A 27,817-nucleotide genomic window follows, 5' to 3' on the forward strand; every position below is an offset into this window, starting at 1 on the left:
CAAATAGACACAATATTTTTCAAAAAGATTTGAAAAAAGATAATATTTTAAAAAAATTAGCGCCAAAGTGCCATACAAACCCCGACGGGCCCTTGGCATGGCAGCCGAAACACAAACCACGTACTCCCTTCATTCCTAAATATAAGTCTTTTAAGAGATTTTACTAGGAGTTTACATACGAAAGAAAATGAATGAATCTACATTTTAAATTACGTCTAAATACATCCGTATGTAGCCCATGTGAAATCTTTAAAAAGACTTATATTTAGAAACAAAGGGAGTAGAACACTAAACAGGCCGACAAACCCTCATGCACTGGCAAAAAGACCATGGAGCTAGTTCCTAAATGCCAGCAAATCCCATGCACACATGAATCAGAGACGATGTACAAGGATCTCAATCCTGTGAATACAACGTGCTCATGCAATGAATTTCTCTGAATTGGTAACCATATGCTTGTTTAACTGTTCTGAATGGAGAAGGCCTGGAAACAGTGTCTAGTTAATGCATCACCAACACACATTTTGCATCTTGCTCGCACGTCAGCTTCGGTCAGAAGCTTCTTCCGCCTCAAAATACGATCTCTCATGCTCAATCACTCCCTGAACACGCAACGCATCTCTCAGAGCAGGAAAGTTTTATGTGGAAATAAATGCAGCAGGATAGAGGCTGGTTGGGTAAATGTAGCATGCACAAATCATTAAACCTTTAGGATCAAAATCGCCGCCTCCTTGTCCAAAACCCCATTATATTCGCTACATGTCAATGACTGAAAAGAATAAAAAGAAACCTATCAGCTCTAAGACGCTAACATACGTTTTTTGTCTCAATGGCGAGCTCACTACAACATCCAAACTTACCTGGATACAATTCGGACAGCCAGAAACACTTGCACAACTGCATGTCGAAACAAGCTCTAAAGCAGCAATCAGAAGTTCCCCAAAAAGCTTTTTAACCTGCATGATTGAACAGACAAACTGCGGTTTACACCAAGATCATTCAGGTAGCCTGGATAGCCGAATATCTGTAATTACCTGTGTTGCCAGGCCGATACCACCTGGGTGTTTATCGTATAAAAGAATTCTTTCAGGCATACCACGGGTTGCATGAGGATTTACGCATTCAGTTCCTAGATCAGAAGCACTGCACATCATATGCCTGCGCAAATCGCACAAACAAGCCCAGTTAAAAGAGCTAAATTACTAAAGGTAAAGGATGCAATAAAATTACGACAGAATTCAATGCAAAAATAGAATTAACAGTTAAACAACAAGTGGTTGTCAAATTATAATGAAATAAAAACTGCAGTATTCTTCTTTAAGACCAGTGCCAAACAATTGTGCTTCAAAATTTACTAGTGTCTACCACAAACCAAATTTTGTATCAATTATCATAACAGCAGTAAATGAGAACTTACAGAGGCAATATATTCAACAGTGCGTGTGAAGCAGCATGTGAACCACCTCGAAACTCTAGTTTCCTTTCCTCCACGGCTATTTTTGTTGACTGTGGAATCCGTATCCAAACAGCCTATTGTGGCATCATATAAAAAATACAAATGTAAGAATCATGAGAAATGCATCATAATGTTGCTAAGATTTATGATTGAGTCACGGACCTCGGAATCATAGGAGTATGGAGGTAGTCTAAGTTCAACTGTGTCTAATATTTTACTGCTCGATTTGCATATCCGATGAAAGCCAAACCATTTGGTTGACACCTTGCAACTATTTGCTTGCGCAGTTGTCTTCAAATGGTTGGTTTTGCATGCCGGGAGATAAGCCTTCAAGATTTTTTACAAGAGTCAATTAACCATTGAGAACAAAATATCAGTATACTAACAAATCACAAAGATTTCACTTAACCGGAAGCTCAGGACTTAATGACATTAACTTTTTTAGATGAAAAAAAGGTATTGAGAAGAATCAAAATCATGATCAAGCATCTCAGATGGAACAATCCTATTTCATGTTTTACATCAAGCAATCATGGGGTTCTCCCAAAAAGGAAAAGGAAAAAAATGAGGACAAGACAGGAAACTCTGGGTTCAAATAAATCAATGAATAGTATATGGTGATGTCATTGACGTCTAACGGAGAAGGAGATGGTAAATAGTCCTCAGAATTAGTGAATTAGCTAGGGTCTAGAAAATCTAGATAGGAGAGATATAAACATGTATTGCTCAACAATATGTAGCGTTCATATAGCAGAATGTATAAGATCAAATGTTGTAGTGCTTTCAAGAACATACAAAATCTCCTCCAAGGACATTGATGTCAGTGTAGTCTCGTGTCTTTGTGTAATACTTCACATCAACTTTCCTGCAGAAAGCTGTCCTTGATGACAAATCAAACTCCTCAACTAAGTAATTAACACCCTGATGCATGTAAATAGCACCCTCGTAAACCTGAAATTGAGAAAAGGGCGCTTGAGATAATAAACAATAACGGCAGAACTCAGAGCGGCAGATCTACAATTCTCACCGATGGCTCAAGTATAGATTTCATACATAAATTATTTTTAAAAATACGTTATGGTGCAGTGACTATAAATTCATGAATTTATCTACATGCTTTGCCAGCAGTGGGGAATATTTAAAGAGCCATAAAAGTATAACGTACTTTTGGAACAGTTAAAACATATTACCTGGAAAAATGCCTTACTTTCCTCAATCTCTTCGAGTAATCTGTTATTTAACTTATCTATCACTTTGTACTTGTCATGCTCAATTGCTCGTATGCTAATGGTCTGTGAAGGATTTTTCTGCAGAAATCCAAATACTACTGAGCACTGACATAATAAGAAAAGGAGTTATTTTATATAACTGAGAATGAACAAGTAACGAACCTCTGGTCCAATATAATTCCACATAGTTGAAGAAAAAGGTCCAGATGGGTTGTTCACCAGAAAACCTTTGTCCTTTAGAGTCGTCACTATACGATCCAAAGTAGAACCAAAATGATTCTCATCATATTGCAGGCATATTGGATGTTCATAAGCAGCACAGGCAATGTGCTGTCCTAAAACCTGCAATAAATTTCATATCCCAATAAACCAAGTTAAGAGTTAAATACTCGAGTATTTAAACATAACAACATAGTTAGTTCAAATAAGCACGGATCTACGAACCTTTGGGTTATGTGAATCAACTTGGCAATGCTCAATTGGCTTGCCAAATAGTTTATCTGGGGATTTCATGAAATACTGATCTAAAGGACCCTCAAAGGCAACATAAATGGCTAATGATTGTTTTGCTCTCCTTCCAGATCTTCCGGCTTGCTGCCATAAACTACAATTAAAATTCTGTATCTTAGTGGGCTTCACAAAGAAATATAAGACTCTACTCGACTGATCTCTTTCACCTACCTCGCAACACTCCCAGGAAATCCAAGATGCAATGTTGCATCAATATGTCCAACATCAATTCCCAGCTCAAGAGCATTTGTGGCAGCCACTCCACGAAGTTTTCCCTCAAAGAGATCAGCCTCAATTTTTCTTCTGTCCTGCCTCAAAATTAAGAGTTTTACAATATTACAATTAACGCGAGGATATATAGTCAAGGGGCTGCTATCTTATGGTCCAGATTCCTGAACCAAACAGACTACACAGTTAAATCAACATCATCAATCTCTTGGCTTCGGAAAACTTTTGCATTACAAGTGCCCCAGATTTTCTAAAATATAATTAGGAGCAACAAAGAGCAGATCGCGTCACTGATGACCTGAGACATAGCTGTGTCCCAGGCCGAGCTGAAGTGCGAGGACAATGTAACGATACCGAGCCGTTGCCACAAGTAATGCACGAGGGCATGTAGAATAGGTGCTCTCTACCTTCAACGGTAGACGAGCAGCAGGGGGGGGGGCATGAGGTGTCATCTTGCATAGTCTTGTGGCAAGTAAGCATAGTAGTCAGTATGTGATTCTGGAGACAAAGACGACACAGACTCTCGAGGGGCAAGATCACGGTGACGACGATGTCACAAAAGCCGTGGGTGGAAGGAGAGCACTGCAAGTGGTGGACATGCTCGAGGGAATCTCCAGACTCCAGCACATACAACGAACATGCGAGTGATCATCGCGACGATGAGGTCAAACGGAAAACAAACTAAGACAAGGACAAGCGGCGCCAGAAGCAATGTAGAATTCATGTAATAATGTTTCCTAACAAATTATACGCTTCAATTAGTTTCTTCTCTTCTGTACCTGGTTAGATGCTTCTATTAAAACATAAAGAAGGGCTTCACTCTCTCATGGACAAACATAGTTGCTACTGTTAGGAAGTATTAGTATTGGTCTAGGAGTCTAGGAGTCCTTATTAGTCTATTAGTATTAGTCTAGGAGTCCTTATTAGTCTATGTTTACTTTCCTTGCACCTCAAGTCTTGTGTAATATATATATGCCCCTTGGGCCTTCAATAAACATAAGTTGCTTTCCTAACATGGTATCAGAGCCTTAGGTTATTTTTTCGCACGCGAAAGTGGCAAAAAATAACAACCTCTGCAATGTAGCCAGCACGATATACACAGATAGGATCTTGGCAAAAAATAACAACCTCTGCAATGTAGCCAGCACGATATACACAGATAGAATCTACCAATTCTTTTGCAGTCACCTCAAGAATTTCACGCCTACAATAACAGATAGATTATCTAAAGAACTATCAAAATACACACAGAAAAAAGTTCAGCAAAAAAACTGAGAAAACGAAAAGTAAAAAAGAGATAGGCAAATGTGCTCTTACGTGTAAGACAGAACAAGCTCACATAGTTTCCTCGTTTTACAGAATGCAATGCAGCGGAGCCCATGTTGAACCATCTCTGAGAACAGATAAGAAACCTCTACTATTGGGCTAACAAATAAAAATATGATATTTCAGTTTTCTTTTTCAGAAAAAAAGTTATCAGAAAATAATTGCAGAGTATATGAACAAATAAAAACTGGCATGCAGTACAAAAATGAATACATTCAAGATTGAATAAATTATGCATCCTAAATGATGGCTCAAGCTTTTTCACTTGATATCTTTTGTATCTTAAGCTCACAGGTCGCACAATTTTATGTAGAGCAATCACAGCACCATATTAAAGGCAAAGATGCCTTACTTTGAAGCAATAACATCATAGCATATTGACTTGAATGATGGTGTCACAATTAGGATTGCATCATTTGACAAAGGTTTCGACCACAAGTAATATGGTGTGTTAAAGTAAAACTACATTTGAACTCTTGAGCCATCCTGTTAAAAGTCTACCCAGCAATACAATTGTTATTATTAGCAATGATTTCTTCAAAGGATGGCTGCTTCCAAGCCTACCTCCTGGGTTTCATCGCTCGATCACTTCCTTTTCCACTAGGTGATTGCTTAGGGACCTTAGCATTTTGAAACAAGTGAAAAAATGACACTGGGAAATTGCAATGTCATGCTAGACACCAAAGAATGATGATATACGGGTCATTACAAATTAAATAACATGCATATATGATGGACAACAATACGCACAGTTATCAAAGTTGAACTGTAGAATTACAATTAACAAAAAAGTAACAATTGAATTAATTAGAAAAAGGGCGTGAATACCTTGAGCGTCTAGTTACTGTACTACCTTGTGAGCCTCCCTCTTTTCTCATATGTAATGGGGGATTCCACAAGACAAAATATTTAGAACCACACGGACTTCCATCATTCTGAATCAACTCGACATTATCCAATTTGGCCAGCTCCTGAGATAGAAACAGAATGCCTGAAGATAAATGCATGCAACTCCCAAAAGAGTCCATAGGAATAAGTCTGCAGAGATAGTAAATTAAGATGGCCATCCCAAAATAATATTATCTAAAACAGTAAGGTCTTGTTCAACTCATCAATGTATTCCTACATAATAAAAGGTTGATCAAAACTGATATGTTCTGAAAAAACTACCGCAGGGAGGAGCAAATTTTACATACAGTAAAATTGTTAGCGGGAGCTGGTTTATTTTCTTTTAGGTACAACCACATATTTTCCAAACTATAGTGAAGAGAAGATATAACCTACCATAACATGCTGACGTGGGTTTGCTGAGGTAGCTGTACAAAACATGAATGTAGGATGACAACCATAAACTGCATATAAGACCAAGATGCTTAGGAATTGTATCAGTAATACCTAAACTAAAGTATATCTGCTAAGTTATATCTCACAATTTAATAAACTTAAGTACAAAGTTTTGAGAAGCTAAATGGCATTTCAAAGTTCTCTTGTAGCAAGATCAATGGAGCCTTTTGAGAGGACTAACAAATATAGAATGGTTCAACAAAGTATACATACTATTTGAACAAATACGCTTCAATCTTCTAAGTATAAGTGCAGTATGGCAGCCAAATACTCCTTTATATGAATGAGCTTCATCAATGACAATATACCTGAGTAGATTATGGCAGAAACACATTATCAAATGCACAATAAATGATACGTTTATTAAATAAGAAAGTATAAATGGAAAGAAATACGACACCACATGATGAAATTTCATTGTTAACAAAATAAGATAAGGAAATTCCCCTCTACTAACACCTGACATTTGATATCAGGAATCAGTCCTTCTTTTAGACAAGACGTATATTAACATGCCCCCCCCCCTCCTCCCCCTGCTTTATATTGAAACCCCGAAAATGTTACTGCAGTTCATTCAGGAACTGACACTCGATGTTTAAACAAAATAATTGACAAAGCTAAGTAAATCATTTAGTTCCACCTGAGATTTGACAAAATCCTTTGGAATTGACTGTGACATGGCAAGACTGACACGTGCAGCATATCTGGGTTGGTAATTAGCTGAGAGTGAGGAGAGTGAGTGATTAGACACACCAAACTAAATAAAAGTTAAGCATAACTCCATAGACACAGGGACACATATTTACCAGTCGGGCATTATCCCTGATCCAGAGACGATCTTGTCTAGGGGTATCTCCATCATAGATGCTAACATTAATATCAGTGTGAAATGCTTTCTTCATCTCCACTATAGTCCTCAACTGATCTTGAGCTAAAGCCTGCAATACAACAGCCAAGTGGGTTTCCCACAAGATTTCACATAACCATGCCTACAACATAGTGGGTTCTTCCTAGACCTTCGTCGGAAATATATATAAAGCACACGCCATCAAGTCTTGAGAGAGAGATTCAAGAACAGGAATATTGTAGCACAAAGACTTTCCACTTGATGTTGAAGTTGCGACCACAACATGCTTCCCAGAAATGGAAGATTGTATAGCTTCAGACTGCATTTGAGTTCAAGCCAACATCATAAGTTAGCCCCAACAACAAAATATATGACAATATGGTAGATGACATGCCCCATTATACCTGATGGCTATACAATCTAGATATTCCAATACTTTCTAGTGCTTTCCTCATAACTTCTGAAAGATCACGAGGAAGTTCAGAATATGATGCCTGTCTACATGGAATCTCTTCAATATGTACAATCTGAAACAAATAATCAACAACATAAAGATTATGGTTTTATTTGCATTGTTACTAAATTCAAACAGACTGAAAACCTGTCCCTCCTTTCCAAGCCCATTTTTCAGATGTTCAACCATTTTGGCAGGCCCTAAGGTGTGTTTATCCTGCAATCCAAATGCATTGTCAACATACCGCCCTACTACAAACCAATGCTTAGCATATACCTACAGGCTGAGGCTCCTCTTTATGGAAACAACACCAGGCTGCAGTCTGGATTTATGCTAACTGGGGTGAAAGCTAAGGTAAGTTTGACAAGACAAAACAGAAAACTGAATTAATGGAAAACCTACATGGCATGATGATGCAGCAGATTTGACAAAACCACTCTTCTTATTCATGCTAGGCTGCTTCGATGCACCGTCCACTCCAAGTGTATCACAGGATCCATTTCCATTTTCCTTGCACAGTTTTCTCCTTTTCCTTGAACATCCAGTTGCCGGGATTTTACCTGTTGACCCATCCTCTGCATAGCCCCCGGAACACGGGATGCTAGAGGAATACAAATCTTTCGATGCAAAATCAGCATTTGGGCTATCTGGTATTGATGAGAGGTCATCCATAATGTCCTGCCAGGCTGAATTAGCCCCAGTTGCCACTTCCGGTGATATTGGTGGATTTGCAGTATGCTCTTCGGCTGGTATGGCCACTGAAGAACTCTGCGCCGACTTCCGTGTAAAGGGAACGAGAACAATGAATTCACCATGGCCAATGACAAGGCTGCCAATATCGGCCTCTAATCGAAGTTTAGCACCCTTCATCATGAGAAACCATGCCATCATCAGAAAAAGCGGCAAATGCAGCAATGCCATGCCACCGAGCGTGACAGCGTCGTTCACCAGAATGGTCAGAGAGGCGGGTGTAGGGTGGAGTGGATGGCGCACCTTGAGGAAGAGGTGGAAGTTGTTTGAGATCTGAGCGGGAGGGAAGGAGCCCCGGAGCGCGGCCTTGAGGTCCCGGACGGAGGCGGCGGCGGCGAGCGATACGGCGGTGGACCGTCCGTCGAGGGCTCGGACCTGGAGCTCCCTCTCCTCCTGCGCCATCGGAGCGCCACGGAAGCCGGCCGCCCGCAGCTGCTCGTGCGGGAACGGGGGGGAGGGGGGTGGAGGGGAGAGCGGGTGCCCGGCTGGCAGGTTTTGGCGCGCACCGCGAGGAGGACGATGGCGGCGGTTGCCCTGTGGTCGGTCTCCCCCTCTCCTAGCAGTTACAGGCCGGTGGGCGAATCAATCAGACATCCCAACTGTGGGCTTCAGGACAACTTGCAACGTGGGCCGAGCAGGCCCCTGCGAGAGGCAACGGCATGCGATGTGGAGCGATGAAACTGCAGCCTAGGGGCCTTCTTATTCGTAGACAAATTGAAAAGCCGTATAAATAAGAAACTTTTGTCTCATTTTTTTTTCCAACGATGATACTGTTCATTCATTTTATTCAAAAAAGAATGGATCACATAATAAATATTAAAAATCATTTTAAAATTCATAGAGAAAATAAAGGATTTTATAATCCAGTCAAACCTCCTTTTTTTACATTCTATGCACAAAGAACAAAGGCAAGGCAACATGATGTAAACTTAATTTTACCACTGGTTAATTATCTAGTCTTAATTTGACCTTATTTTCTGGATTCATGTGCTTTTCCTATTCCCATCAAATCAAACATCCAATTATGCAAATTTATGTATTTTTCATTCCACTATTTTACACATATGATCTTATCATATTCCTGTGTTTTCAAATGATGCAAGCTAAGGACACCATAGGGCATAGGCATGAGGCGGCAACGACGCCGCGCCATTAGCCCGTGCTGGATTGCGTGTGTGGTCAGTTCCCCTGGGGTTCGTTTGTCATTTTATTGCTTTGTATCTCTGGTTTGGTTGATATAGTTTTGAGATCTTTCTCGAAAAAAAGAACCCATCCCATTCCCCATGAAAACATGTTTTCCATGTTCCCAAAAAAATTCAGTTTTTAGAATAATTCATAATGAATACTATTAAAATCAATAAAAATGAAGAGAAAACCTTCATGCTTGAAAATACTGCATTTCACAATGTAATGCACATTTCATTTTTTGGAAGTCAAACATATCTAGGTTTGACCAAGATTAGAGAAAAACATATCAAATTTCATAATAAAAAACTAGTAACGTTGAATTCATCATGAATTGTATTTTTAAATTTATTTATTATTTTAGATGACAATGGAATATTCGGTAAACTTGGTCAAATATTGGCATGTTTGAATTTAAAAAAATAAACACTATATTATGAAATGATACAACTGTTCATCGCATATTAAAAAAATGTTTACCATGGAAATCATAAGAAAAAAATGAAAATGAAAACATAGAAAAAAAGCAAAAACCAAGGAAAAATCTGACAAAACCACCAGAAAAAACACCGTAGAAAGGAAACCACCCAAAATGGGTCGACCCATGTCACAAGAGTATTCACGTTACATTGACAATATGTTGGAGGATATGAATTATCACGAAGAAGGACCTTTTGAATTTGTTGTAGGCAGTCTAGAAAAGGTTGTTGGGCTGCCAACACCGACATACAATGATGTGACCCTAGAATTGCAAATGAATCTCATATGAGCTTTTACAAATCTTGGGTGTTTATTCTTCTTTCTGAATTACTGGTCTCATCAAGGATCTCTCTGGTTGATTTTAAAGGTTTGGAAAACACATAGATAAAAAAAGACATGAATATGATGCCATGACATTTGGAATCCTATAGGGGGTGAAAACACATCAATCTATAAGAGTAATTGCTTGGTTGTGGTATAGAAAAAACACATGATTTTTCTATGGAGTATGTGTACATGTCATATCTTTCATAGACACACTGACATTCGAAGAGATCTAGCATCTGGGTACCAAATCGTCTTTGGAGAGCATTTGCTCGTTTGCGATTTTTTTGGTTGCGCGCAATGACCAATAGGTATCTGAACCCGACGACGCCTCAAAAAATGTGACTACACAACATGACGATGGCACCGAGCCCGAAAGAACATACTAGGGTTTTCAGCCAAGCCAGAAAAAACATACAACTTTTCCACTGACACGGTAGGGGACCCACAATATTGACCCCACCTTACTTTTTTTCTTTCTCGGATTCAATTTCGAAATATAGCTCTTTCAATTTGCATTTCCTAATTTCCTATTTATTTGAGCTAAACTCGTATTTATAATCCTAGTCGAACATGTCGATTTGTATTTCATCATTCTTACTCTTGTATTCTACTTCCTCCGTTTTTAAATATAAGTTTTTTATAAATATTTTAATATATATAAACTCTATTCGTCACCCAGGATGCAGATTAAATTATTCCTCACCCGAGGTAATTTTACGACCATTTTATAAATAAATTAAATTTGAAATGCAAGTAGATACGTTTATATTGATTCATTACGAAAAAATTAACATAAGAAAACAAAAATATAGGTCATAAGACCAGAAAAATCACATTTTATGTATAATTTGCACTATGTTTTTATGCTTGTAATTTTACGTGAAATATAAAAAATTTACAGTGACTGTGTATTTTTTTTACAGTCTCGTTTTACGTATGAGATAAGATTAAAATTTCAGAAACGTAAAATTATGGTGTATTGATGTAAAAATAGAGAGGGTGGAGAATAATTATTCCTTATTTAGGATGACGAATAGCGCGACCCTAATATTTATTAGAAAAATTATAGTATTTAAAAACTGAGGGAGTACAATACTGCAACTATGCATAATCCCTGTTTGTTTCAGGAAGAAAAACTAAGCATGATGAGGTTAGGCTCTGCTCCTTGGCGGGCACGGCAAGGTACCATTTCGCTTTCGACCTTCAAAGTCAAAATTTGGTCCATCGCTATCATCACTAAACAAAAGGCACATGCCCGATGAAACATGTGCCGAACGTTCTACATATATTCTCCCCCAAACGAATGGAACTGACAGCCTGCTCTCACTTAGCACAGTACACTGTTCTGCTCGCGACGCCGTGTGCGGGACACTCTCTCCCATGGCCACCTACACTTGCGGCCCTGTTCCGTTCACGGACGTCGACGACGGCACGGTGCCGAAGCGCCCAGCCAAAGAGGAGTTCGGGGACCTCGTCGCAGCGCTGCCGCGCAAGCATCAGGCCGGCCTGGAGCTGCGGCTGTACCAGGGGTTCTGGCTTCCCGACAACTGGGTCGCGGGCACAGTCGTCTTCCAGCGCCGCTTCGCCCCACGCCCCGACGACGTGATCCTCGCCAGCTACCCCAAGTGCGGCACCACGTGGCTCAAGGCGCTGGCCTTCGCCACCATGACGCGCGACGCGTACCCGGCGCCGGCGCAGCACCCGCTCCTCCGCCTCAACCCGCACGACTGCATCCCGTTCCTGGACGAGATCTTCGCCGACGGGCAGGAGGCCAAGCTCGAGAAGCTCCCGTCGCCGCGCCTCATGAACACGCACATGCCGTACACCCTGCTCCCCGAGTCGGTCACCGGCGCCGCCGTCGCCGGCTGCAAGGTGGCGTACGTCTGTAGGGACCCCAAGGACATGGTCGTCTCCCTGTGGCACTTCCTCCGGCGCCGGCAGCCCGACCTCCCGTTCGCCGAGCTGTTCGAGCACGTCTGCGACGGCGCCGTGGCCGTCGGCCCGATCTGGGACCACGTGCTCACCTACTGGCACGCGAGCGTCGCGCGGCCAGACAGGGTGCTCTTCCTCAAGTACGAGGACCTGCTGCTGGACACGGGCAAGCACGTGAGGAGGCTGGCGGAGTTCATGGGCCGGCCGTTCTCGTCCGCCGAGGAGAGCGCCGGAGCCGTGGAGGCCGTGGTGGAGCTGTGCAGCTTCGAGAAGATGAAGGGCCTGGAGGTGAACAAGAAGGGCTCGTCGGGGGCGTACCACGCCATGCCCCGCGACGCCTTCTTCAGGAAAGGGGTCGCCGGAGACTGGGTGAACCACATGACGCCGGAGATGGCGACCCGGCTGGATGAGGTTGTTCGTGACAAGTTTCGCGGCACGGGGCTCCTCGCGGCTCCGTGATCGGGACATGTCGCGTGCGTGCGCGTGGGTAAATCAAGTGAGGCGATCAGCATGCGTGATTCGCTTGTACTGTATGCTTGGCTGCTGGTGCCTGTTTGATTAAGAATAAGAGATGCTGTGCTTGGCATAATCACTACCAACATTATCGAATAAATAATTATGATTATAAATGCAACATTCTGATGTCTGACGATAAGTGACACGTTTATGTTTCTGACGAAATGCATAGAGCACAAGTTTGGAAATATGAGTAATTTTCATAGGATTTTATTAAAAGAAAAGCTATGATAAACATAACCATCATAATAAAGACGGAAGAAGGCATGCAATATAGAGATGAGATGACAAAAAATATATGCACGTATGATCTAGAAAAGAACATATGTGTCACCGTTCTATATAGACAAGGTATCATATGGAGTGATGAGCAGAAACGAAACATATCTTGAAGTGATAATATAGCAAAAAGTTGCGGTAGAAACTGAAAGAAGAAGAACATGAGTACGTACTGAGTTGCAGCAACAGTAGGATTGGTGTTGGCGTTGGTGTTGTTGTTGGCCATGTTACCGAAGAGGTAGTCGACGTCGGGGAAGTAGTCGTCGTCCGGAAAGAGATCGTCGGTGTCCGTGATGGAAGCCAGTAGTCGCGCTGAGCGCTCCTCAAAAACCTTATCGCCCTTCTCCCGTACAGGACTCGAAGAGACGGAGTTTTGGAGGCCTACTGTCCCGACGAACGGTGCACGCCGCAAGACGTGATGGGGAAGAACGTAGCAGCAGCATAGAGAAAGGAACCGGTGGCAAGTGGGAACTTCTGATGCGTCTCCTCTGGAGAGGAGCGACCTCTCTTTTATAGGCGCAGGAGAAGGAGGCGAGAGGCCAGCGACGGGAGCCGAAGAGAGCGACGGGATATGAAACGAACAGACAGGAGGGACGAAACTGCAGCGTTCGCTTTCAATATCCACTAGCAAAAACGTTCAGCTTCTCCGAGTGGCCTTTCGTATACCAGTCGTGCGTGCCAAAAATTTAGTTCGGCTCGGCTCATTTCCGCAACCCGCGGCGCGTCGTGACGAGGCGAGGCGGCGGAGGAGGAACACGCGTGTATGTCTCTCTTGTTCTCAAGCTCATACATGTGTGGAAACATCCTCCCTTATAAGGAGATCCAACTCCCACTAAACTAGCAATATGGGACTAAACATTTCCACCTCTTGCCTTGCACAAATGGGCTGTGTGGGCCTCTAGGATTTATTAGGAATTTTCTGAAATCATATATATTGGGCTGGCCCATATTTGGATAAAATTCCAGCAATCCCCCACCAGATCCGAGAGGCACACAAAATTTGACTTTGGTTCCAAAACACGGTTTTATATACCGATACTGCAGTGAAGACTGTTAAGTTGAACTTCCACCTAGAACTCTATGCTACACTAGTAAGCAACTTGAACAGTGGACTAGGCCTTGAACTGCAAGTTTTCTGCAAATCTAGCTTCACACAGAGGTTTGATCAATACTAGGCTACCATGGGACTTCCCCGCGGGTGGAGTTTATGCGTCATACTCCGAGACCTTTCATGAGTTTACTAGAGAGCACCCTACTTTCATAGATTGCGACATTAACAATCAGACTCATATAGGTATGTTCTTCAAAAGTTGTTCTACAGGATAACATCTCTGCTTTAATAAGCCACTTAGAACATATTAAGATGTATATCAACCTGCCATGCAGTTTAGGAAAGTATTGCATCTTCATGAAGTGGTATTATTAGTGATAAGGATACTTTCCTCTCAGTTGACCAACAGCTTGTCTTCCACATCTAATTCACGGGATCTCCGATCGCAAAGAATAGGTCACCACTGTGAACAACTCAAATTGTGGGTCTCATACCCATCTCCCTCGATGCATTTTCTATCACATTATGTGATAGACCCTTAGTAAAAGGATATGCCAGATTTTTAGATGTTTGGATATATCGAATGCAATAACTCCGGAGTTTCTCATTTTCCTGACAGATTTTAACCTTCTCTGAATGTGTCTTGATGACTTCATGTTATCTTTTGAGCTGCTCACTTTCGTGATCACAGTTTGATTATCGCAGTTCATAAGGATACCCGGTACAGGTTTCTCGACAACCGGCAAGTTGCTCAAGAGCCGGCGAAGCCAATCTGCTTCGATCGTAGTTGTATCTAGTGCTGTGAGTTCTGCTTCCATTGTTGACCTTGTTAAGATCGTTTGCTTGCAAGACTTCCAAGAAACAGCGCCAACTCCATGAGTGAATACATATCCGCTCGTGGCCTTTATCTCATCAGCATCAGAGATCCAGTTTGAATCACTATACCCTTCAAGCACCTTTGGGTGTCCAGTATAGTAAATTCCATAATTTGCAGTGCCTTTCAAATAACGCAAAACTCTCTCTAGAGCTTTTCAATGCACATCTCCTGGTTTTGAGACAAACCGACTCAGTTTGCTAATAGCAAAAGAGATGTTAGGTCTTGTAGCACTGGCTAAGTACATAAACGAGCCAATAATCTGAGAATATTTCAATTGGTCTCTAGCAATTCTTCGATTCTTTCGAAGCAGCACGCTCGCATCATATGGTGTGGGAGAGGACTTGCAGTCACTATATCCAAAGCGACTCAAGATCTTTTCCACATAGTGAGATTGAAGCAACGTAATCCCACCATCTTCGTCTCTCAACAACTTTATGTTTAGAATGACATCAGCCACTCCTAAATCCTTCATCTCAAAACAGTGAGATAGGAAATCCTTGACCTCTTTAATAACATTCAGATTTGTTCCGAAAATCAGTATGTCATCAACATAGAAGCAAAGGATAACTCCCTCGCCCCCACCATGGCGATAGTACACACATTTATCAGCTTCGTTTACAACAAAGCCTGCAGTTGTGAGAGTTCTTTCAAACTTCTCATGCCACTGCTTGGGTGCTTGCTTAAGTCCATATAAAGACTTCAACAACTTGCATACTTTCCCTTCCTGACCATCTACTACAAACTCATCAGGTTGTTCCATGTAAATTTCCTCATCCAACTCTCCATTTAGGAAAGCAGTCTTAACATCCATTTGATGAACGAGAAGACCATGTGAGGCGGCTAGTGAAAGTAGTACTCGAATAGTGGTCAGTCGAGCCACGGGTGAGTAAGTATCAAAGAAGTCTTCACCTTCCTTTCGGGTATAACCCTTAGCCACGAGCCGTGCCTTGTACTTTTCGATAGTACCATCAGGCCTAAGCTTCTTCTTGAATACCCATTTGCATCCTATAGGTTTGCACCCATAAGGACGATCAGTGATGTCCCAAGTTTCATTTTCCAAGATGGAATCCATCTCACTACGGACTGCTTCCTTCCAGTAGTCAGCATCTTCAGACGCATAGGCCTCTGAAATAGAACTGGGAGTGTCATCTATGAGATACACAAGAAAATCATCAACAAAGGACTTTGGAGTCCTCTGTCTCTTGCTCCTGGTAGGAACTTCATTTTTCTCCTCCACAATATTTTCAAAGTGTTCCATCGAAATGATAGGTTCAGTAGATGAATTAGGCATCTCCTGATTAGATGAGGCAGCTATATCCTTCATGGGAAAGGGGGGAATCTGCCCCCTCTCTCTCCCCTCTTTGCCGTCTTCCCCCACATGGCAAAGGGGGGAGGCAGACGGCAAAGGGAGGAGGCCTGCCGTTAACACTTAACGGGGACGTTGCAATATAGGCCGTCCCAGTTAATTTGCCGTCTGCCCCCTCATGGCAAAGTTTCTTTGCCGTCCGCTTTGGGAAAGCAGACGGCAAAGAACCTCTTCACCGGATTTTTTTTTACCGTCTACTTTGCCGTCTGCTGACCGACGGCAAAGCCTTTGCCGTCCGTGGTTGCACCCTTTGCCGTCCGCTTTAGCAGACGGCAAATTTATGAATTTCAGTAGTGCAAGTCAAACGGAGGCGGTGGAAATTGCATGGCAATATATCTCGGAATGGCTATGGAAAGGCCATAATAGGTAGGTATGGTGGCTGTTTTGAGGAAGATATAATAAGGCTTATGTGTGATAGAGCGTATCATATTACGGGGTTTGGATGCACCGGGGAGGTTTGTACCATGTCTTGAGGTGAGAAAGGGCAATGCACGGTACCGTAGAGGCTAGCAAATTGCGGAAAGGTAAGAGTGCGTACAATCCATGGACTCACATTAGTCATAAAGAACTCATATACTTATTGCAAAAGTTTATTAGCCCTCGAAGCAAAGTACCACTACGCATGCCCCTAGGGGTAGGTTGGTAGGAGTTAACCATCGCGCGCCCCCGACCTTCACACAAAGATAGACAATCAAGGATAAATTGTGCTCCAACTTCCCGGCATAACAAGAGGCTATACATGCATGCTTAGGGAATCACAAACCTTAACACCAATATTCTTACTAACCACAACTGTTTACTAGTACCTCCCACATATTCCATTTCTATATCGCAAAAACTATTGCAAGGAATCAAACATATCATATTCAGTGATCCATAAGTTTTATGTAGGATTTTATGACTAACCATGCAAATGACCAATTCCTGTTGACTCTCTAAATAGATATAAGTAAAGCATGAGAGTTTAATTCTTTCTACAAAATATCATACTCTAATAAGTATAAGTGAAGCAATGGAGCATTCTACAAACAACGGTTTTTTATGTCAAGAGAAACAGGCAATCCAAACTTCAAATGATATAAGTGAGGCACATGAAGCATTCTATAAAGCCATACTCAAATGATATAAGTGAAGTGCAATGAGCATTCTATAAATCAACCATGTACTATCTCATACCAGCATGGTGCATAAAAGAAAAAGTGAAAACTAAATGCAAAAGACACTTCAAGATTTGCACATATCACATGAACGAAGCAAAGACGAAAACATACCGATACTTGTTAAAGAAAGATGGGATGCCTTCTGGGGCATCCCCAAGCTTAGACGCTTGAGTCTCCTTGAATATTTACTTGGGGTGCCTTGGGCATCCCCAAGCTTAAGCTCTGGCCTCTCCTCCTTCTCCTCATATCAAGACTTCCTCGATCTTTGATCACTTCATCCACACAAAACTCAACAGAAAGCTCGCTAAGATCTGTTAGTACAATAAAGCAAATCACTACTTTAAGTACTGTTGCAAATGAATTAATATTTTGTTTTTGCATTTTAGATACTGTAATATAACTTTTTCATGGCTCATACCACCGATAAAAATCAATAATTTCATCCAAACAAGCAAAACAATGCATCAAAAAACAGAATATGTGTTAAACAGGACAGTCTATAGCAATATTTACATCTAGCATACTTCTAGTACTCCAAAAATTATGGAAAATTAGGAAGAAATAAAATATTTGTATAGAAAGACTGTGCAAAAAGTTTTAGAACCTTTTTACGTTCCAGTAGAAAATGACAATTCACGCGCTACAGCCGAAGTTTCTGTTTCTGCACCGCACATACCAACAAGCAATCTATCCATCCTAAAGGCAAATCTTGGCAAATTATTTTTATAACACAATGGACTTGTACAAGGGTATAATTATTTTTGTGATAATATTCATGAAAAAATCAACATTGTTTCCATGAGCATGAACACAAGTGTTCAAGGTCGACCCTCACTTCACCAATGCATCACCTTTCAATCGCTTCTATTTTTGTGAAGTTTTAAGTTCCCCTCTATATATTTTTTGTTTTTAAACTTTATAAAATCACTCAACAGAATTAAATGACTATCTAAAACTTCTGGGTTGTCTCCCTAGCAGCGCTTTCTTTGAAGCCATTAAGCTAGGCATAAAGTGCTCAAGTAATGGATCCACCCGGATCCCAAGGTATATCAAAGCCAATTTTAATTAGCAATGATTTGGCATTTAGTAGTGAGCACAAAGCAACATATATCAAGCAATGATGAAGTCTAACTCTCTTCCTATGCATCGGCATGTCATACAAGAACAATTCATGCGCATCAAGTAAAATCCAATACATAGCATAAGCAGTTTCTTGCAATTTTATCGTGTTGGAAACATAGAGAGGCAGAGATGTAGTTCCTCGCTCAACATAACTGCAAGTAGGAGCAGCAAGCACATGTATATTATATGTTGGAAATATGCCCTAGAGGCAATAATAAAATGGTTGTTATCATATTTCCTTGTTCATGATAATCGTCTATCGTTCATGCTATAATTGTATTAACAGGAAACGGTAATACATGTGTGAATGAATAGATCACAATGTGTCCCTAGCAAGCCTCTAGTTGGCTAGCTCGTTAGTCAATAGATGATCATGGTTTCCTGATCATGGACATTGGATGTCATTGATAACGGGATCACATCATTGGGAGAATGATGTGGTGGACAAGACCCAATCCTAAGCCTAGCACTAGATCGTATTGTTCGTATGCTAATGCTTTTCTAATGTCAAGTATATTTTCCTTCGACCGTGAGATTGTGCAACTCCCAGATACCGTAGGAGTGCTTTGGGTGTATCAAACGTCACAACGTAACTGGGTGACTATAAAGGTGCACTACGGGTACCTCCGAAAGTGTCTGTTGGGTTGGCACGAATCGAGATCGGGATTTGTCACTCCGTGTGACGGAGAGGTATCTCTGGGCCCACTCGGTAGAACATAATCATGAGCTCAATGTGACTAAGGAGTTAGTCACACGATGATGTGCTACGGAATGAGTAAAGAGACTTACCGGTAACGAGATTAAACGAGGTATAGGTATACCGACGATCGAATCTCGGGCAAGTTCTATACCGACAGACAAAGGGAATCGTATACGGGATTGATTGAATCCTTGACATCGTGGTTCATCCGATGAGATCATCGTGGAGCTAGTGGGAGCCACCATGGGTATCCAGACCCCGCTGATGGTTATTGGCCAGAGAGGTGTCTCGGTCATGTCTGCCTGTCTCCCGAACCCGTAGGGTCTACACACTTAAGGTTCGATGACGCTAGGGTTATAGGGAATTGTTATACGAGATTACCGAAAGTTGTTCGGAGTCCCGGATGAGATCCCGGACGTCACGAGGAGCTCCGGAATGGTCCGGAGGTAAAGATTGATATATAGGACGGATGGTTTCGGACACCGGAAGTGTTTCGGGCATCACCGGTAACGTACCGGGACCACCGGGACCACCGGAGGTGGTCCCGGGGGACCACCGAAAGGGGGTGACGACCCCGGGAGGCTAGATGGGCTAAGTGGGGAAGGGAACCAGCCCCTAAGTGGGCTGGTGCGCCCCCACCCAGCCCATGTGCACCAGAAAAAAGGGGAAGGGGGGGAACCCTAACTAAGGTGGGCCTTAGGCCCACCAGATGGGTGCGCCACCCCTCCTCCTTGCCCTGGCCGCCACTCCCCCCCATCTGGGAGGGCTGCCGCACCCCCTAGGGTGGGAACCCTAGGGGTGGCACCCCCTCTCCCCTTCCCCTATATATAGTGGGCACTTTTGGCCTTTGGAGGACACGGTTTTCCCTCTCCCTCGGCGCAGCCCTGCACTTCTTCCTCCTCCTCTCTGCCGGCGCTTGGCGAAGCCCTGCCGGGAGACCTCGTCTCTCCACCAACACCACGCCGTCGTGTTGCTGGTCTTCTTCCCCAACCTCTCCCTCCTCCTTGCTGGATCAAGGTGTGGGAGACGTCACCGGGCTGCACGTGTGTTGAACGCGGAGGTGCCGTTGTTCGGCACTAGATCGGAATCGCTGCGAGTACGACTCCATCAACCGCGTTCTAGCAACACTTCCGCTTAGCGATCTTCAAAGGTACGAAGATGCTCTTACCCCTCTCTCGTTGCTGGTCTCTCCATAGGAAGATCTGAACATGCGTAGGAATTTTTTTGAATTTATGCTACGGTACCCAACATTATATTCATCAAAATCATCATGTGTAGTGGTAAAAGGCAATCCATCAATATAATCCTTAACAAGTGCAAACTTATCTGATATAGTGTAGTTTGGAGAATTCAAAAATATAATAGGACTATGATGTGTGGGTGCAATTGCAACAATTTCATTCTTAATATAAGGAACAATAACAAGTTCATCTCCAATAGCATAATTCATATTGGCATCTTGGCCACAAGCATAGCAAGCATCATCAAAAAGAGATATTTCAAACGAATCAACGGGATCATAGCAATTATCATAGCATTCATCCTTCGGTAAGAACGAAGGGACGTTAAACAATGTATGAGTTGAAGAGTTACTCTCATTAGAAGGTGGGCACGGGTGATCAATCCGCTCTTCCTCCTTTTGTTCTTCGCTCTCCTCATCATTTTTTCATCCAATGAGCTCACAGTTTCATCAATTCCTTCTTTCATAGACTCCTGCAAAATATTAGTCTCTTCTTGGACAGCGGAGACTTTCTCAATAAATGCATCAATATCAAAATTATATTTATAATTATCATAGAAATATTTAAGGATAGCAAAAATTTTAGGTCTATAAACTGAATCATCAAAATCTTCAAACTTTTCAAACAAAGATTTAATTTCATAAGCACCCATAAAAGAAACAAATTCTTCTATTCGTTCCACATCATAGTAATCATATATACCATTAGCATAAGAAGCCAAGGTTTCATTATAATTAAATTTGCATGAAAAGGGAAGGTGTGGAGAATCCATCCTAGAGCAACAAGTAAAATCATATCTACGGCATAAATTCCAAGCATACCAATGCAACATATCAATTTGATCGCATAACAATTTCCCTTTTTGTGTCAAAGCGATAATCCCTCAAGTATTTCCAACGTGTCTCCCATTATCATGTTGAATGGGTGTTTCTTAGGATTATCAAAGTAGTGCATAATATTTTTCACATAACGAGCATCGAAGGTTTTAGGAGGCTTCCCATCTCCATGAGTAGCAAGTACCACTAATTTTTTTGGTGTTTCGTGTTCCATATCCATAACTAAAGATAGAGAACAACTTAGAACGAGAAATAAAAACTACTTAGTGATAAAGCAAACAAGCACACTCGAGAATATTCACCCCATGCTATTGCTCCCCGGCAACGACGATAGAAAAAGGTCTTGATAACCCACAAGTATAGTGGATCGTTTGTAGACTTCTTTAATAAATAAGAGTGTCGAACCCAACGAGGAGCTAAAGGCAGAACAAATATTCCCTCGAGTTCTATAGACTGCCGATACAACTCTATGCATGCTTGACGTTTGCTTTACCTAAAACAAGTATGAAACTATTTTGCAAGAATAAAACTACGAGTACTTTGCGAGAATAAAACTACGAATAAATTGCAAGGTAATAAAAGTGGATAGCTTTTGTCAACAAAAAAGACATTTGTCCCCAGGCAATCGATAACAAGTTCCGGTAATCATTCTTGCAACTTTATATGAGGGAGAGGCATGAGCTAACATATTTTTTGTGCTTGGATCATATGCACTTATGATTGGAACTCTAGAAAGCATCCGCAACTACTAAAGATCATTAAGGTCGTGAAACCCAACCATAACATTAAGTATCAAGTCCTCTTTACTCCCATACGCCATAACCTACTTATCCGCGTTTAGGCTGCGGTCACCCCCGCGACACCGAAAATAAGCAAACCATGAACATATTGCAACATCCAACAGCGGGGCCCCTCACGTTTGCGCGACACGGAGGGCACCGTAGGAAAACACCATAAATAAAATATACAATCACACCAGTTGCAAGTACAGGTAAAGAGTTACTTTGACGTGAGCACACTGATTCTGCTATTTGGAGTTTTTTCTTCTTGTTCTTTATCGATTTAGGATGGGTTCCAGACCGACAACCTGGGATAGCAAGGATGGACATCGTTCTTTTATCGTTTGTTTACGTCTGTAGACGGACCCTGCTCTTCTTCACGATGAATGATTATGTTCTTGTATTAATGTGACTCTGATGTAGCTTATGACGAGTGTAAGCCAACTCCTTATACTCATATTTTCAGTACATGTACTTGTAACGATATCCATTCTTGCGAAACGACGAGATGCATTTCTATTTCTATCGAGATGTGACGAGTGTACTTATAACATGTATTTTGTTATGGACTACATGCAAATATATATAGACATATTTTAGAGTACAGATTCACTTATTCTGCACCGTATGTATTTTATAGTGATTTTTTTTTAAAAACTTATATTTAAATATGAAAGGAGTACAAGAGTGCGACTATGCATAATCCCTGTTTGAACTAAGAGCATCTCCAACAGCCGCTCGAAAAATATTCTGCGCGCTAAGAGATTCGTTTTTTGGACGCTTGATAGTTCCAACAAAGGTTGTAAAATTATGCGCGCAAATTTTTTTTGGACACGCGTTGAAAAACGCTATCCCGTCCACAATATTTGGTATGCGGGCTTGCGGACGCAGCAAACTCTGGGCTGCTGCAGGCGGGGCCACTGGACTGGGCTGGATTCGACGCCGCGCTAGCGTGTTTGTTGGAGATGCTCCGGTCCCTGCGTTGTAAAAGTGCTACAGTGATGCGTTAAAAAAATTATTGGACCTGAAATTTACCTAAAGCATGACCAGGTTAGGCTCTGCTCCTTGGCGGACACGGCAAAGTACCATTTCGCTTTCGACATTCAAAGTCAAAATTTGATCCATCGTTATCATCACTAAACAAAGTGCACATGCCCAACGTTCTACTACATATATTCTCCCCCAAACGAGTGGAACTGACAGCCTGCTCTCACTTAGCACAGTACACTGTTCTGCTCGCGACGCCGTGTGCGGGACACTCGCTCCCATGGCCGCCATGGCCGCCAACACTTGCGGCCCTGTTCCGTTCACGGACGTCGACGACGGCACGGTGCCGAAGCGCCCAGCCAAAGAGGAGTTCGGGGACCTCGTCGCAGCGCTGCCGCGCAAGCATCAGGCCGGCCTGGAGCTGCGGCTGTACCAGGGGTTCTGGCTTCCCGACCACTGGGTCGCGGGCACAGTCGTCTTCCAGCGCCGCTTCACCCCACGCCCCGACGACGTGATCCTCGCCAGCTACCCCAAGTGCGGCACCACGTGGCTCAAGGCGCTGGCCTTCGCCACCATGACGCGCGACGCGTACCCGGCGCCGGCGCAGCACCCGCTCCTCCGCCTCAACCCGCACGACTGCATCCCGTTCCTGGACGAGATCTTCGCCGACGGGCAGGAGGCCAAGCTCGAGAAGCTCCCGTCGCCGCGCCTCATGAACACGCACATGCCGTACACCCTGCTCCCCGAGTCGGTCACCGGCGCCGCCGTCGCCGGCTGCAAGGTGGCGTACGTCTGCAGGGACCCCAAGGACATGGTCGTCTCCCTGTGGCACTTCCTCCGGCGCCGGCAGCCCGACCTCCCGTTCGCCGAGCTGTTCGAGCACGTCTGCGACGGCGCCGTGGCCGTCGGCCCGATCTGGGACCACGTGCTCACCTATTGGCACGCGAGCGTCGCGCGGCCAGACAGGGTGCTCTTCCTCAAGTACGAGGACCTGCTGCTGGACACGGGCAAGCACGTGAGGAGGCTGGCGGAGTTCATGGGCCGGCCGTTCTCGTCCGCCGAGGAGGGCGCCGGAGCCGTGGAGGCCGTGGTGGAGCTGTGCAGCTTCGAGAAGATGAAGGGCCTGGAGGTGAACAAGAAGGGCTCGTCGGGGGCGTACCACGCCATGCCCCGCGACGCCTTCTTCAGGAAAGGGGTCGCCGGAGACTGGGTGAACCACATGACGCCGGAGATGGCGACCCGGCTGGATGAGGTTGTTCGTGACAAGTTTCGCGGCACGGGGCTCCTCGCGGCTCCGTGATCGGGACATGTCGCGTGCGTGCGCGTGGGTAAATCAAGTGAGGCGATCAGCATGCGTGATTCGCTTGTACTGTATGCTTGGCTGCTGGTGCCTGTTTGATTAAGAATAAGAGATGCTGTGCTTGGCATAATCACTACCAACATTATCGAATAAATAATTATGATTATCAAATGCAACATTCTGATGTCTGACGATAAGTGACACGTTTATGTTTCTGACGAAATGCATAGAGCACGACTGATGCAATGGACAGCTATACTGGTATGCTCCACGGGAATCGGGATGGTGGTACGCTGAAGATCTCGGTGCAGCAGCTTAGGAAGGCGGGCGGTCACCCCGCTCACGGAGCGAAAGCAGCGGCGGCCACCGCGGCGCCGGCGGTGCGGAGGAGGTGGTAGTAGCGCTGCGGGTTGGCCTCGAACGCCAAGCGGGATATCAGCAGGCCGCCGGATCCAGGTGCTTTCATCATGACCACGGCCGACGCCGGCCAGAAGAACATGTACGCGCCCACGGCGATCACCGCGGCCGCGGCTGCCCCGAAGATGAAGCCCGCCGGAACCGCCATCAGTCGCCCGTTCCAAGCTTTATGTTTGGTGTATGGCAAAAGGAAGGGTGAGAAATGGCTGGTGAGATGGGGACAGAGCTCAAGGAACCTATATATTGTGCTGCCGCGGCGGTGCATTTGCTGCATTTTTGGTAGAGGAAGAGCTTGAGCTGGGAAGGCGAAAAGACGCGGTGGCCTGCAGAGTACGAGGCGACTTAATGTCTATTTTAAACCTTAAAATTATAGGATTAGTGTGAATTAAACCTTGAACTATCAATCCCTGGAATTCATGCCCTAACCTCACTGATCCCGGTCAATCCCGACCTTAGGTCCATGTAGACTTATTTAGGGGGCAGAAAAATAACAATTCAGGTTGGGATCACACTCTGTTCTCGCTGACTATGTGGGTCACAAACCAGCGAGGGTACACGGATGTGCCGCTCGCCGCGCCCTTGTGTCCAACATCAGAGTACATTATTTGCACAAGAAAGCCCGAGCTTAGATTGATGGGCCCTGGCTAATATGTATGCGACTAAACCGGGAAGGGATCTCACGCTGCGTTTGAACTTTGACGAAAGGGCAGCAACAACAACCGGGGCAAGATGGCACGACCAAAAGTGCCCCGTTCCTTCGAAGCGTTTCCATCAGCTGCTGCTCTACCGATGCTGCGCGCGCGCTATCGCACCATGCTGAAGCTGCCTGATGCTCGAGAACAATTTCTCCGACGAAATTCCGGCCGCGTACGCGAGCTGCACCACGCTGCTGAGGTTCAGGATCAGCAAGAACTTGCTCACCGGCGACGTGCCCGAGGGACTCTGGGCGCTTCCCAAAGCCGAGATCATCGACCTCGAGGGGAACCAGTTCACCGGCAGCATCGGCGACGGCATCGGGAAGGCCGCGTCGCTCACCAGCCTCTTCCTCGCCGGCAACAAATTCTCCGGCATGATCCCGTCGTCGATAGGGGACGCCGCGAATCTACAGAGCATTGACGTGTCGTCGAACGAGCTGTCCGGCGAGATACCGCACTCTTGGCGGCCGTGTCGACGCCGGCTCCTCGTGGGACAAATGGGTCAGCGTGGCCAACATCTACGGACGTCGGTAGCCGTGTGGTGTCGGAGTCGCGTTCTTCGGTCGGGGCAGCTCACTACAGTGCTGAACAACGCGTACAAGACGTATACCATGTCCGGCTTCTGAGAGCTCAAGCAAGTCTGGGGCCTTCATACCGTTATGGGCGCCGGCGCTCAGCGGTCTCGTGACGTGGCGACGGCGAGCGCGGGGGAGGCGGGAGATGGCGGAGGACGAGACAACAACATGGATGCAAACCAAGCTTGGTGCCTTTCAGTATTCGTCAAGTATGGATACTAAACAAGAAGCTCATGTCAGTCAGTTCGTTGTGTTCCCTAGATCATGCTGATGTGTTCTAGTAATACCCGTTCGTAGTGCTAGCAGCAAATGAGATAAGTGAGTGATCCCCGTCGGGATCTTTCCTTTCCAGGAGCGGCAAACAGATCCAAGGTTGAAATTGACTGGGATGAGTAAATACAAGGTATGAATTTCAGGGATTTAAAATTCAGGGTTTAGTTTTGATCGTACGTACAACTTCAAGGTCTAAAATAGACTTCACTCCTGTTGCAGTTCTAAAGTTTACGAGATGGAAATGGAATGCAAACAGGCGCCGTGGCATATTCCGAGAATCCGAGTATTGTTCCATGGTCACTTACAAGAGTACGAGGCGACTCTGTTGCAGTTTCAAGGCTACTCACTTCCTCTCACTTATACGCATAGTTTTATATAATTGATTTGATTAATTAAATATGCACTATATGTCACAAGAGTTAGGCTGCTCATAGTGGGGAGTAACTTAGCCAATTAACATGTACATGTTACTAGTCTATGTTACTACCTCCATAGTGGGTAGTAACATTTGTGGGATGTCATATTAATTAGGATATAGACTCATTTTGTATTGGTATCTGTGATGTTACCGTAACATAGCTAGTTACCACAAGCACCTCTCTCCTCATTAACTCACTGCCACATAAGCAAATTTGCATTGTAATGTGTGATGTTACTACTATGTTACTCCCCACTATGGCCAGCCTTATATCGTTTGGTTCTTAAGCTGATGTTGTCTTTAAACATATATTTCTCATCACATATGATATATATTTAGTTAATTAAATTATTAATCTAAAACTACGTGCATGTGTAGAGAGAGTAGCGATTGCAGTTTTACGAGATGGAATGCAAATAGGCACCCTGGCGTACTCTGAGTATTATTCTGTCATAATCCTAGAATTTGCTTCTGAATACTCCCACTATCTCTATGAATGATACTATATATGCACTATAAACTAGTATCACTATATAGTGCATATATAGTATCATAAATTAATATTTTAGATGATCTTATTTATTGATATGCATAACACATTGTAGCATACTCCCTTCGTACGACAAAGATTGCACATCTAGATTTAAAAAATGTTCAAAAAAAAGTGTCAATCTACAACCCCAATGCACACTGCGTTTAATTCAGTCCTCTTTAATTGACTGATGCATCAACTTGTAGTTTAGTTATTGGTTGCATGGTCACTTTAGCCCCTTCGGTTTCCACCTTAATTAGTGCATGCAAGCAATATCCATTTAACATCCTTCTCTCAATGGTTGCATGCATGCATGTGCCTTCTAATTGTCTGTGTTAATTAAGTCATGGAGCAAAGTCAACTTTTTTTCTTGGTCTATGTGTAAAAGTCTACACGTACGGTCTTTAGCGGATCGGAGGGAGTAGCATTTAACATGATACAATATCTATATATGTTACCCTAACCTTCTTTTTTTTTAATTATTTGCCACATCAACACGCTTGCTAGTCTCAAGTATATGATACAGTACTAGCTATGTTACCCCCACTATAGCTAGCCTAAGAGGGTGCTTGGATTCAAGGGACTTATTTTAGTTTGACTAAAAATAGTCTTTTTAAGAGGCTAA

General features: G+C 43.5%; 4 protein-coding genes across 6 annotated transcripts; 2 read left to right on the forward strand and 2 right to left on the reverse strand.

Moving 5' to 3' along the window:
* Positions 1–241: 241 nt before the first annotated feature.
* Positions 242–8,660, reverse strand: LOC123425373 (uncharacterized ATP-dependent helicase YprA-like). 3 transcript variants are annotated; one of them, XM_045109064.1, is made up of 23 exons: positions 8,388–8,660; positions 7,797–8,258; positions 7,542–7,610; positions 7,345–7,467; positions 7,110–7,259; positions 6,900–7,031; positions 6,734–6,813; positions 6,307–6,401; positions 6,034–6,101; positions 5,578–5,720; positions 4,741–4,848; positions 4,552–4,627; positions 3,367–3,503; positions 3,130–3,289; positions 2,848–3,027; positions 2,647–2,763; positions 2,252–2,407; positions 1,619–1,783; positions 1,418–1,530; positions 1,035–1,158; positions 861–956; positions 707–769; positions 242–602 (listed from the first exon to the last, which is right to left on the reverse strand). In XM_045109064.1, the coding sequence occupies exons 1-23, from the start codon at positions 8,544–8,546 to the stop codon at positions 543–545; spliced, it is 3,036 nt and encodes a 1,011-aa protein (XP_044964999.1). In that variant the 5' UTR covers positions 8,547–8,660; the 3' UTR covers positions 242–542. The 3 variants fall into 3 exon arrangements, with proteins under 3 accessions (XP_044964999.1, XP_044964998.1, XP_044965000.1); XM_045109063.1 differs by having other exon boundaries at positions 4,495–4,627; XM_045109065.1 differs by lacking the exon at positions 4,552–4,627 and having other exon boundaries at positions 3,367–3,498.
* A 2,617-nt stretch (positions 8,661–11,277) lies between these two features.
* On the forward strand, positions 11,278–12,702 carry LOC123429707 (flavonol 3-sulfotransferase-like). Its single transcript, XM_045113716.1, has one exon. It carries the CDS (start codon positions 11,388–11,390, stop codon positions 12,525–12,527), a length of 1,140 nt encoding a protein of 379 aa, XP_044969651.1. The 5' UTR covers positions 11,278–11,387; the 3' UTR covers positions 12,528–12,702.
* A 10,476-nt stretch (positions 12,703–23,178) lies between these two features.
* LOC123429708 (flavonol 3-sulfotransferase-like) lies at positions 23,179–24,412 on the forward strand. Its single transcript, XM_045113718.1, has one exon. The coding sequence runs from the start codon at positions 23,263–23,265 to the stop codon at positions 24,280–24,282; it is 1,020 nt and encodes a 339-aa protein (XP_044969653.1). The 5' UTR covers positions 23,179–23,262; the 3' UTR covers positions 24,283–24,412.
* A 167-nt stretch (positions 24,413–24,579) lies between these two features.
* LOC123429709 (protein EGG APPARATUS-1-like) lies at positions 24,580–24,869 on the reverse strand. Its single transcript, XM_045113719.1, has one exon. The coding sequence runs from the start codon at positions 24,845–24,847 to the stop codon at positions 24,623–24,625; it is 225 nt and encodes a 74-aa protein (XP_044969654.1). The 5' UTR covers positions 24,848–24,869; the 3' UTR covers positions 24,580–24,622.
* Between the last annotated feature and the right edge of the window lie 2,948 nt (positions 24,870–27,817).

The sequence above is a fragment of the Hordeum vulgare genome, chromosome 2H, assembly GCF_904849725.1.
Source record: "Hordeum vulgare subsp. vulgare chromosome 2H, MorexV3_pseudomolecules_assembly, whole genome shotgun sequence".
NCBI lineage: Eukaryota > Viridiplantae > Streptophyta > Magnoliopsida > Poales > Poaceae > Hordeum > Hordeum vulgare.

Bases quoted from the DNA above. Each gene is read 5' to 3' on its own strand.
- LOC123429707 (XM_045113716.1), top strand. From the start codon at position 11,388: ATGCCCGATGAAACATGTGCCGAACGTTCTACATATATTCTCCCCCAA.
- LOC123425373 (XM_045109063.1), bottom strand. From the start codon at position 8,546: ATGGCGCAGGAGGAGAGGGAGCTCCAGGTCCGAGCCCTCGACGGACGG. The intron at 3,290-3,366 runs GTAGGTGAAAGA...TTTTAATTGTAG, and splicing joins TTTCCTGGGAGTGTTGCGAG to TTTATGGCAGCAAGCCGGAA. The intron at 1,531-1,618 runs GTCCGTGACTCA...ATGCCACAATAG, and splicing joins CATACTCCTATGATTCCGAG to GCTGTTTGGATACGGATTCC.
- LOC123429709 (XM_045113719.1), bottom strand. From the start codon at position 24,847: ATGGCGGTTCCGGCGGGCTTCATCTTCGGGGCAGCCGCGGCCGCGGTG.
- LOC123429708 (XM_045113718.1), top strand. From the start codon at position 23,263: ATGGCCGCCATGGCCGCCAACACTTGCGGCCCTGTTCCGTTCACGGAC.